General features: G+C 40.9%; 1 protein-coding gene across 1 annotated transcript; it reads left to right on the forward strand.

The window, feature by feature from the left end:
* The first annotated feature begins 85 nt into the window (after window positions 1-85).
* Window positions 86-9,563, forward strand: srd5a1 (steroid-5-alpha-reductase, alpha polypeptide 1 (3-oxo-5 alpha-steroid delta 4-dehydrogenase alpha 1)). Its single transcript, XM_084563776.1, has 5 exons — window positions 86-767; window positions 994-1,160; window positions 4,397-4,498; window positions 7,480-7,630; window positions 7,726-9,563. The coding sequence occupies exons 1-5, from the start codon at window positions 457-459 to the stop codon at window positions 7,790-7,792; spliced, it is 798 nt and encodes a 265-aa protein (XP_084419902.1). The 5' UTR covers window positions 86-456; the 3' UTR covers window positions 7,793-9,563.
* The last annotated feature ends 2,815 nt before the right edge of the window (window positions 9,564-12,378 follow it).

The following is a 12,378-nucleotide window of genomic DNA, read 5'->3' on the forward strand; positions in this document are numbered from 1 at the left end:
CCAATTTCGGCAGTGTAATAAAAATATTAAGAAAATGAACAAAATTAAGTTAGTTAGTTATTATTTTTAATGTTATGTTATATTGTATAACTGCATTTATACCTGTTTGCATTTATTCCATTAGCGCATATGAGTGTATGTTTTCCTAATTTAATTCGTTCGTAATAGTATGCCACCCGGTAGCCAAATCACTGTTTACAGAAGGTAAAATAATAAATTAATATTCATAAGAAACTTTAACTAGCCCAGTCACCGAGCATTTTGATTGGTTGACAAGATCCTTTGCCGTATTCTCCCAAGGATTGTGATTGGTTCGAATCTGTCGCGAGCACATATGCCGTCCGTAGAATACAGGAGCTCGTGAATCAGCATATACTCGAATCGGAAGTTCTAAACATTTGTTAAATTGCATTGCTTTTTTACATTAAGCTTTGTGCTTTCAGCTCTGCCGTCGCTATGGACGCCCTAATTTCCAGAGTCTTCTCCTCGGAAGAAGAGGAAATGTTCATACTGGACTGCATGGCTTACTTCATGATTTTCATGGCAGCCTGCACTTACGTTACATTGCTTTTCGAAAATGTCCCATACGGGCGATATGCTAGCAGCAAATATGGATTTCCAGTTAATGCCAAGTTTGCCTGGTTCGTCCAGGAGCTGCCTGCCTTCTTCTTGCCTGTGTGCCTGGTATTTTGGACATCCTCTGCAAAAACGTCGCTGCTGCCAAATCAGCTGCTCATTACCATGTATTTCTGCCACTATGTCCACAGGTAAGATTGGGTCAAATAAACCATTAACATTCCAACTGGAGGTACAAGTATATGTACTATTCAGCTTTTATCACAAACAGGCATACTGTAAGTAGATCCCAATGTATGGACTTTAATTATGTAATGAAATAGTGGACGCGGGAAGAGATGGGAATGCCAAAGAGTGTTTATCAATACTAACTGATCCCTACTCGATTCTTGCCAATAACATTTTGTTCTCCTGCAGATCCCTTATTTTTCCATTTTTAATAAGAGGAGGGAAAGCGACACCATTTGCCTCATTCGCTCTGGCCGTTGTTTTCTGCGCCTATAATGGTTACATGCAGATCAGGTACCTGAGCCATTATGCTGAGTACCCGGCATCCTGGGTTACACGTCCGTACTTCATCATCGGTAAGCGTCTGCTTCCCAGCTTTCTGCAACAGAAATAAGATCCGTTTGATTTTGCACAAAACGTTGTAGTGGACTAGAATATTGTTTAGTCTGGATAAAACAACCTCCTTATGTCTTACCACCCCTAAAATATCCAGTCTCCCCGTCTTTCTGCACCCTACACTTATCTTTAAAAAATGACCAGACTGTGAGGTCAGTTTCCTTTAATTGGCTTTTACTACTCAAGCTTTCCAAACCCTCAGTGTCACCATTGCTTATTTCCTACTCTTTGCAAATCAAGCAAATGCAGTGATATGTAAACCATATCAAACAAAAAGACAGTATAAGATTCCCAAAAAACTCATTAACTTTCTGGATGAGTGGCTGAGAGTTAAACCACATACTATGCAATGTATGACAATTATGAATTAAATTTATACTCCAGTTTTCCCACAATACACCACTTTAAATGTGTCTAATTACCGCCTGATAATCAGATTGAACTGTTATTTAGTTTAGGAGCAATGAAAATGTGAGATGATGGCAACAATTTAGAGGTCTGGATCTATTCTGGTACACAGAAATTACACTGATTAGTTTAATTAAATCTGGCCCTCTGCATTCCAACCCAGAAGTCAAGAATCTCTTACAGGCTTCTGTGCGGTTAATCGGGACAAATAATGTCGGAACAACGAACATATATTTCTAACTATTGTCAAGTCCAAACTTCCAAGTCCCCAATTCCGAAGTTTGTTTACTTGGTATTGGTAATGTCCTCCAGTCGTTAGTCATGTGGTTCAAGCGGGCACCTCCCACAGATGTCACTAATAAAACCCAAACTCCCCACCAGTCACTTAGAACTGAAGAGGCTATTTTGGATGAGTGGTGAAACGTATTCAAGAAACCCAAGTCTAGTTTCCTTTGTTTTGGATATACCATGACTTGGATGACTGTGAACCTTCACAGACATATCTTCTCATGAGATAGATTTAAGAACATAGATAGAGTTAAGTGTTTACAAAATGAATACAACTCTCTGTATTCATTGGGTGTGGCATGTAAGATTCCAAGATCATTGTAGGTTACAGCAGCAACAATACTGTGATATAGTAATAGACCAGATACATGTGGTAAGTTTTATTGAAATGGATCAACATGTCAGCAAATGTGCAATGTAATGTTTGGAAACAGGAAGTACTGCTTGTGCGGAAAGGTGCAGGAAAAGCCTGTCAATTGAGGGCCTGTTTAGACCTTGCATTAAGATCCGATCTTGGCGATTGGATCACGTAAAAGACAGGGTTGAACATCCCCAGGACGCTGAGATTGCATTTGACGGACCCGAGAGATGAAAGACCGCCTATACTCAACAGGGGTCGAGTTTTGCCTCATTTATTAATCTAAAACCACACGGCTGCTATTAGCAATGATAGCCTGAAAAGGAAAAAGCACTGTAAGTAGTGACTGTGTTCATCAGTAATGAGAGCCTTTTATTACCAGAGATTACGATCTGTATAGATGCTTGCAGGGTTGGAGTTATAATCTGAGTTTTGTGTAGGTGTAACTAACATCAGGGTGGAGATCAATAAATAATCACACATAACACAGCGCTGATCTTGGTTCTGGAACAACAGTAGAGATCTATTAGAGACAAAAGCTGTTACAGTATATTACTGCGCCCCAGATGATGTCAGGTTTTTTTGTCATACAGAGCGCGAAACTGAGATGAAATCTGGAGAGACATGTTAATGTCAGGTCTGAAGACATGTACCTAAAGCTGGTCACTAGCCCACATCGGATCTTAATGCAGAGTCTGAACAGGCCCTTGATCACCATAGCAACCCCAGACCCGGCAGCTTCCAGAAATCCTTGTGGCAGACAGTGGGCAGTCTCCAGTGTTAGTCACAGTGAATGATCTTTAAGTTCAAGTAAACCTTGCCTGTTGTGTGGGTAGATGACAGCAAGTAGTGTTAAGTGGCTATTAAATAAGTTAACTTAGTTAATCTGGTCCTGTCTTTGTTTGGCTGACATTGGCTATGTGTAGAGAACGTAAGTACTTTCAGTTATATGGAGACGTCTGGCATTAGTTGATGTTGAATAAAACTGATTCAATTACTTCATCTCTTATGATGATTATCATTTGACATTTTTTAAGTAAATGATTATTGTTCTGTTTGTGATCACACAATGGCACCTAAAGATGGGGGGTAAAAATCTACACATAGTATCAATCTGTAATAATAGATACTGCAAATATAACCCAGTCGTTTTGTTGCCAGAATTCAAATTATTGCTTTTAAAGCGTGTGGAAGGAACTTGTTAAAACTAAGATGGAGGGATATGGAAAATAATGGTCTTATGATGGATGCCGGGCAGCACAGTGACGAGGTGGTTAGCACTGATGCCTCATAGCAAGAAGGTCCCGGGTTCAAATCCGTGGGCCGATCCATGCTTCTTTCTGTGTGGAGTTTGCATGTTCTCCCTGTGTCTGCATTGGTTCTCTCCGGGTACTGTCCAGAGTCCAAAGACATGCTCATTAGGTTCATTGGTGATTCTAAATTGGCCGTAGGTGTGAATGTGAGTGTGAATGGTTGTCTGTCTCTCTGTGTTAGCCCTGTGATAGACTGGAGACCTGTCCAGGGTGTACCCCACCTCTCGCCCGATGACAGCTGGGATAGGCTCCAGCCCCCCCGCGACCCTTCACAGGACAAAGCAGTTACAGAAGATGAATGAATGATGAATGAATGAATGATGGATGCCTTAACAAAGAAGGGACAAAGGAGATGAATGTGAGTCATGTGATTTGGATTGGTTTATGAAAATAGCAAACAGTAGAAATACTAAGAACATAAGGGCTCACCACACAAACCACTGTCCAGATTTTCACTGTATCACAAAATATTTAAAAACCCAGCGGTATTGTATTGTGACTTCCGTGCTGTAATGTAATGGGTTGGTCCCAGCCCTACCTACATCCCACACTCCTGCACAGTGGCTGGTTGAAGGAAAAGATAAAAGAACCGTATGTATCCAATGCTTCAGTGAAGTTTGATAAATTCCAGTCTCTCTGTCCCGACCCAACACCTCATAGTGGTGAATAACTCACCAGCTAAGTCATTTCGTTTCTGTGCAATTAATCTTCTTGTGTCACATCACAAGAAAAGCAGTTGTGTTTTTTTTTTTTTTTTTTTTTAAAGCTTTGCTGTCTGTTTTCTGTCTGTAAAATCTCTTACTTTAGCAGCTTTTGGGTTTGTCTCCAGGGTCTGCTCTGTGGTTTGTTGGCTGGCTTGTGAATATGCACTCCGACCACATCCTGAGGAACCTGAGAAAGCCCGGAGAGACCGGTTACAAGATTCCCACAGGTATGGACTTCAGTCAGTCCAATACATCTGAGATCATATACAGAGCCCAAATAGGAATGCTCAAATGTAATAGTGTGTGGAAAGTAAATTGATTCACTCTCAGAGTTGATCTGTTTGGTAGACATGGGCATATGTTGTATGGATAATTTGCGTGGTGAAGAATATAAACCTTTATGTCTGCCGACTTTAGGCACATTTACTGAAAAGGATTTTACTCAAAATATATGCTTTCTTCCTTAAAATACTTTTATTTAACACAATGATTCATTCTCTTTGTGAACTGATTGGAATCAGTCAACAGTCGCAGTTACTCAGCAAATAATAGTCTAATTATGACAATATTTCACACAAATAAATGGGATGAAATACATACATTAAATTCCTTCAGAGTCTTCACTACATACGTAGTATTTTATATTAGCATTGTCACACATGTTGATGTTAACAGAGCATTTTAAATTGTGGTGCAGCTTCTTCTTAGGTCCAGAGCCTGAATATGTTTTCTTCCACTGCTCTGGGGTGACAAGGAAGTAAAATAAATAACAACAGTAATCACAGCATGGCACTGAGCACTGCAGTCTCTGTAAGCTAGATGCTAATTTTCCAGTGTGGTTGCATGATTATACAGGATCGCTCTGTAAACAGAATCACAGGTTGTCTAGTTATCTTTTCCTCCCTGCCTTCCCCTCTCTGAGCCCTTCCATTAGTGTCGAAAAAAGTTCTTGCTGCGCTGAGTCTTAATACGGCCCAACTCACAATACTCGTAGTGGGTTTAGTTTTGCGTTCGCTGACTCAAACATAGAAATGTTTTAAACCACACAGTGTTGATAGTAATCATGTTAGACAGCAAGCAAAGTCTACAATTGAACATGTCTCTGTAGTATGTACTGGCCGGTCTGAGATGATATCCAAGCTAAAGCACTCAGCTATAAAAAGTGTTTGTGTTATCATGACTTTCCTGTGTGGTTCTAAATTATACCATATGTTGCTGAAAATTCTTTTGAGTTTAGATGTTGTAGTTTTAAGAAAATTCATATACACACTTGTCAGTTCATTCGGTACATAGTGAAAACAGTCCTGCCCTAAATTTTCATTTCATGATGGTTATGGTATTCAGTGTTTGTTTCAAATAACTGAGAGCTGTTCATTTAACTGTGTTTTCATTTTGGAGGTTGTGCTCTGTGGTGCTATTGAATTGTATTGTACCGACACATGTTTTCAGTGTTTTGACAGCCCCACTTTAGTCAGTGTGCTAGGCTAAATAACAGTGACACTTCTATGACTAATTAAGTCCAGTTTAACATCACCACAAACTACATCCTCCAGAATGATTGTCCAGTTGAATTAAGTATCAGAATAAGAAGTTTTATTGTCATTGTCTAGTGAAAAACAATGAAATACAGTTTAGCAACTATCTGGTTCAGAAGCAATAAAAATAAAAACTATAGCATCATAAAGATAAAAAACTATAACAGTAATACACAATAAAATCTACAATATATACAATAAAAGCACGCAGTAGCACACAAATGAATGTGGTAAGTATAGTGGTGAATGAAAGTGGTATGGTATAACAACAATTAATGATAGTGTGAATGTATCCATAGCAGTGCAAATTGTCTAGAATGTAGGTGGACTGGGGAATAGGTGTGGGGGTGATTGCACAACAATCTTATGAAAGAGAGGCTGAAGGTGTGAGGTAATCTGACAGCTTGAGGGTAGAAGCTGTTTTTTAGTCTATTTGTTCTAGATTTGACATTAGAAGAGTCATGAAGGGGGATTTAGTGCAGGATAGCAGAATGCATGCATTTTCACTAGTGTACCTAATGAACTGGCAAGCGAGTGTACATTCATGCAGGAATTCATACAACAGTAAACTGTAAAAACAACTGCTTGGGATTTACAGGGGCTTTATGTCAAGGTTTATGCAAAGCTAAGCCAATTAGCTGCTTTCTCCACTTTTATTACACACATTGTCAGCTGTTCCTTTGAATCGATGATTGACAGAGCATGTTACCTTGTGCAGGGACAGTGAAAAATGTTGCAAATTCTGAAAACAGTTCACTGCACTGAAGGTTTTATTTCCCCTTGTCGAGACGATTAATGAAGGTATGAATGTTTACGTTGTTACGTGCAGTAAACATACTAGGGTTTGCTCAAGAGCTACTTCGCAACCGTGTTCTCAACAATCCCACAGAGGGGCGAAACAGAAGCAGGTGTGGGTGGATTTTTTTTTAGTCCATGACCTTTACAGTGTAAAAATGGATGCGCTTTCTATGAGATATGACATGTTAGGAGGGGGTTTGGTAAACAACATTTTTGGCTCTGCTCCAAATTCCTCTTGACAAAGAGCCTAAAGGGAGTATGAGTGGATGAAGCCATATGTTTGGCTAATTCAAACATTAACTGGGTTTTTCCTTTCCTCAATGAGTCAGTAATCATAACAGGCTCACAAAGTGAGTGGCTCCCTCGACTAGGAACATAGTCGCAACAATAGCACCTTGAGCCTGAACTCACCGTGAACCTGTTGAAACAATCCGCCCCGGACCCTAAAGGAAAATAAAGTGGAGAAGGCGAGGCAGGAGGAAGCTGTGAGCTTTGTTGCTCCAAATCAACTTCCAAGCACGTCTGGAATCCCCTCAGCCAAGAATCTGCCATTTTCACATAGAGGGTAGCAGCATTGCTGAGCACACGGCCTGCAGTCGAATAATGTGTGCTCAGCCTTCTATGGTCAGAGTGGAGCTGGTATTGTGAATGGCCTCTTTTTTTTTTCTTTTTTTTTTTAACAACATTTTGCCTCCAAATTAAATCTGCAGATAGTGGAAATGTCACTACTTACTCAGCTTAGCATGGAGTTCTAGTATAGGAAAAGCCATCAGATTTGATTTTCTTCCAGAGTGAAACATTTAGCCGCTTTTTGCTTCAGTGAACATCTAAAGGATAAGCACACCTGCCCTAATTTCTGTGTCTTCCACCCACAGGCGGAATGTTTGAATATGTGTCTGGGGCCAACTTCTTGGGGGAGATAACAGAGTGGGCTGGCTTCGCTCTAGCTGGCCACTCTGTTCACAGCTTAGCTTTCGCCATCTTTACCACAGTGGTTCTTGCCAGCAGGGCTGTGGCCCACCACAAGTAAGAATAATAATAACATGCACTCTGTTAGAAGGTTTCCATGGAGTGTGTTGTACACTTTAAAGCAAAATGTCTCCTTCTTTCTTGCTCTACAGATGGTACCTTGCTAAGTTTGAAGACTACCCTAGAAGCAGAAAAGCGCTGATTCCCTTTCTGTACTAGAAAACACTGGGAACTTAAAAAGGTATTGTATTACTTGAAGCGGCAGAGGAGAACATTCCCATATTTTCATTCCCTGATTAAGCAAATCTCTAATGTCAGAACCAACCCTGAAGAGATGGAGTTTTTTTATTATTGAAAACAGACATGCATGCTTGTAAAGGATCTAAGCTGCAAGCAAACAACAGTTAAACCCCATCATCTTAAAATGATTTTTATTGTTGCCATTACTTTGGTAATAATATCCGTAAAGCACAGAGGAACATCGGCAGGCACGGACTGAATGTGTTGGTAGTGTTGTGTTTGGAGGAGAAACAACATTTAGCACTCCTCCTGAGGATGTAAGATGGTGAATGAAGTGTACCTTAACAGTAATACTTTGGATTTATACCACTCTGCAGCAGAAAATAACAGCTTTGAGACTCTCCTCTGATCTGCATAATCTCCCAGATGGGACATAAACTTGGAAATCCAAAGCAGACATTTAAAGTTTTCAACATCCATTCAAATTCTAGACTACCTAAGCAAGGGGCTTTACATGAAGTTTGTGCTGCATTTTGCTGTGGGTGTTACACGAGACACTGTTTTTTTTGTTTTTTTAAACTAACATCCTGTAAAGACCTGTAAAGATTGAAACTATAGCAGGCCAGTTCAAGGGCTACTGGGCTGCAGGGATATAAAATGGAGACCAGACATGCCTCTCAATAACTCACCCATGCCTGAAATGAGAAAACGAGAGAGTTGCCTCAACACATCACTCCTGTCAGGATTTCTAAGAAAGAGATTAAAGAAGAAGAACTGGGGAAGAAATTAAAAGAGAAAAGTATTGGGTAGCATATGAATGCAATAACTGATACTGGATGGATGAGGTTGAGTGTGACTGAATGGCCTGTTCTCTTTTACTCTATTATGGTTTCTTAATCACTGTTACCATGAAGCAGACTATCTTGTCATTGTGCGTATGGACTTTTCATGTATTGTGTCTTACTAAGAAAGAGGTCTGACTGTTGGTCCCTGTGTCCCAGTGTAATTATATCTCAGCACTGTGGCAAAAATATTTTACAACTGGCTCATTTACAGATGAAGCTAGACCTACACCTTCACATAATGTGCTGTACTATGTGTTGGGGTTTATATTGACTCAGTGTACCCGTTCTAAAAAGTGCCAGCTGCAGCTTCTCCCCTTAACTCTTCCGTTCTCTTTACCAACATCAGTCACAACCAAGGACATGCTATTATGAATTTTAAAAACGTGTAATTTTACAAAGAAATCTATTTTCTCATGGTTTTACATGGTGTCATCAATAAATACTAGAACTTCTCTGTCTGGGTGTGATGAAAAATCTATGTAACTGAAGGATATTGAGGGTGACATCCTTCATGTTCCAGGTCCCCACTGTCTCACTCTTTCTCTTCAAAACGTTTCCTCTATGTATCTTCTTAATCCGTGCTCCTTGTAATTGCATCTCTGTCTTACACAGCCAGTATTTGCTGACATTTGACTGTAGTAGCCTTCATCTTCAAGCCTATTTATATGCATAGCATCTCTACAAAGTGTCTCTAAATCTCAAACTCAACTACTCAGTCACATAGGCTGCCAGTACTCCATAAGGAGAGCTGGTTTGTTATATTCAGTATACACATGCCAGCCTGAGGAAGAACAAGCAGGGGGTTAGGCTTGGGAAGCTGTGCCCCATATGCAAAGATAGGAAAGTATTTTAGTCCATCTTCAGTTAAAGAATGTTACAACTGCAGTATTCCACCCGAAGCACCTGGAACCTTTAGTTCTAAGGAACTTCTTTTGTAGAGCTAAAAGGTTCGTTCAGATGATTTTCTGTCTGCAATTCCACCTCTGGGTCTAAATACCCAGGAAGATTAAATTAGGACGCTGACACTTGAAAAAGTGACTGCTGTTCTTGCATCTCTGTGCTCAACTCCACACAATCCTGCTCCACTCCAGTCCAGAAGGTGGAGGTAATGCAAAAGCCTGTAAACCAATTACTGCAGATTCCATCTGTGTTTTCTGTTTATTGTGATTTACAGCTTTACAAATGTGTCATACAAATGAAATGCTCGCCGTAAAATATTTTCCCTAGACCTTAATTTGGACCCAGGTCTGCGGTAGAAACCCACAACCACAAAGTACCAAGGTCCTGGGGAACAATTCTGCAGTGAAAATGTGGCTTATTTAGGCATTTTATACCTGCTGTGAAGTGGGTGCGAATGTTTGAGAGTTCACATTGTGACAATAGAAGAATGAATCTCATTTATTTTAGTTTTATCATTTCTATTGTCATTTTTTCACAGGTTCCAGTTAACAAATGTGTAAATTGGATGTAAGAAAAAAAAAAGGAATGCATGACAATGAATAGACTAAACTATGCAGAAATACATCCACCCACTGCAGGTGATATAAATGTTCCTGCAGTAGGCATGTGGCTTATTGAAGCTGTTTTATACCGGCTGTGAAGTGTGTATGGGAGTTCACATTGTGACAATAGAAGCACTGGTAAATTGTGTTGCAACGTTTTTCACAGGTTCGAGTTAACGTCTCTTCTGTTTAAAAATGTGATTTTTTTGCTTTAAAACATACTACAATAATAATAGATCAATAATACACCCATTGCCTGCAAGTGATGTAAATGTTAGAAGAATCAATGTTCCTCATTGCCTGTAGATGGCACACATCGATGTGTACACCGTCAGGTATAAACTGCAGTTCATTTTTTGCATTTAGGTGGTGCAGGTTGAACAGCAGGTCCGGATCATAAACTATATATAAAGTCAATGGCCCAGATATGCAGTTGTGAGTCTGCAGTAGCCTTTGCTCTGCAGCTATATTCGCTGGGTCCCTTTTAACTGTGTCCTTGTAATAGTGCATCTAACGTCAGAGTGGAGGCAACACACCGGAGGCAGTGTGTTCATGTGTAGAAATGTGAGGCAGCGTCTGACATTGTAAATGCAGCTTTTCACTAATGTGGGTTAAATATCTGGAACATGCTGCAGCCTCATTACTATTCAAGCCACATGCAGCCCAGACGACCCGCCTGCTTTCTTTAATGTTATCTGCTATTGCTAGGAGCACATTGTTGACTTCTCCAGCCATGTCTCTGTTTATGTGTGCGTTTGTCAGGGATCTGTCAGCCATGGTCCACTCGTCACTAATGTGGTAATCCCATAAAAGCTGACAATGAGGCAAACCAGCCTTGGAAGTCTAACACACACGCTCAGCGGCACACAGTCCGTGTCGGCATTTGGCTCGAGCGGTGACTGTGACATTAGAGATGAGAGGAATAACCTATTCATTCTGGTGTGTCACTCAAACGCGTGTGTTTCAAACACTGTAAGACAGAGGGAGATAGAAAGAAGAGCTTGGATTTCTACATGCGTATAGTGGGAGGGAGCAGCTGTGGGTACGCCCGAGTGTGTTGCACAGAGAGCTACATCCTAGCCGACACATAGTTTGCTCTGGGGGGTTTTCCTTGGCTCTGTCACATGCTGCACGTGAGTAGCAGAGGTTGGGGGTGGGCATTATGCAAGACACCCTCTCGCTCACTCTCTCTTTTACATGCATACGCATCCCAAAGGTGCTGGTTATGCCTTATCCAGCCTGCCTCTGCTCCATCATAAAGCTTAATGGGTTGGGGGAGAGCAGTTACTAGGGCTGGGCAGAAGAGTCTAGAATGATGAGCACCACCTGCCTGTATTACCCCTTTAAAATAAGTATTTAGATTTAGGAGCAGCAACTTGCAAAGAAACCCCCACCTGTGCACTGCAGTGTCAGTTTTCTGCCTTTTATACATATGCGAGCAGCATTCCAAAGGTCAGAGGTTGAAATTGTGACCCCGCAGCAGTATTTCAGATGGAAGCTGACAACGTGTTGTGGTCTCAGTCTTTGCTCTATTTTACCTCTTTCAGGGTTTTTAAATATTTCCAGTGGGTGTTTTTGCCTGTCAGAGCTTTCATGCCACATGAGGCGGTGGATTATTCAGTGAGAAAGACAGATTCCTGGGAGGGGGGACAGACTCTTAATGCTCACAACCGCCATGGCTTTGCCTAGCTACAGTATAATTACTGATTTCAGTTTGAATATGTGCCAATACTTCCAGGATATTACCAGTTACCTGCCATTCCTGCCATTCAGTCACTGTCCACTCTCTTATTGATGGGTGATTCCCTGTGAACCCACCCCCCCTGCCCCTCCTCCCACTGGTGAGTGTGCAAGGATCTCTGGGTTCCCAGGCCCTGCTTTAAGAGCCTCGGACTTGTAGTCCCTTGTCCATTATTGGCATTTTCTGTGTACTTCATTTGTTTCACAATTAAATATTTATCAAAACAAGATTTAAATATTTATTCGGCGCATTTCATCAGCACCCCGGCTGAGGAGCGAAGGCGGAGTGGGCGGATGGGGGGCGCAGTCATCATTTAAGAAACCCCTAATAGAGCGCATGCGCATGGATTTGAAGAGAATACGCCATATTGAATTCCCGTAGGAATCAACTAGCATTTTTTCCAGCTAGCGGTGTAAATGGGCCACTTTATCAATGGTCCTAGTTCGGTTTAATGTTTAAATACGTCTATTTTCGTAA

The sequence above is a fragment of the Chelon labrosus genome (genome assembly GCF_963514085.1).
Source record: "Chelon labrosus genome assembly, chromosome: 16".
In the NCBI taxonomy this organism is placed as follows: domain Eukaryota; kingdom Metazoa; phylum Chordata; class Actinopteri; order Mugiliformes; family Mugilidae; genus Chelon; species Chelon labrosus.

Excerpts from the sequence above, each read along its gene's own strand:
- srd5a1 (XM_084563776.1), top strand. The coding sequence starts at position 457 with ATGGACGCCCTAATTTCCAGAGTCTTCTCCTCGGAAGAAGAGGAAATG. Across the intron at positions 1,161-4,396 it reads ACGTCCGTACTTCATCATCG|GGTCTGCTCTGTGGTTTGTT; the intron begins GTAAGCGTCTGC and ends GTTTGTCTCCAG. Across the intron at positions 7,631-7,725 it reads AGGGCTGTGGCCCACCACAA|ATGGTACCTTGCTAAGTTTG; the intron begins GTAAGAATAATA and ends CTTGCTCTACAG.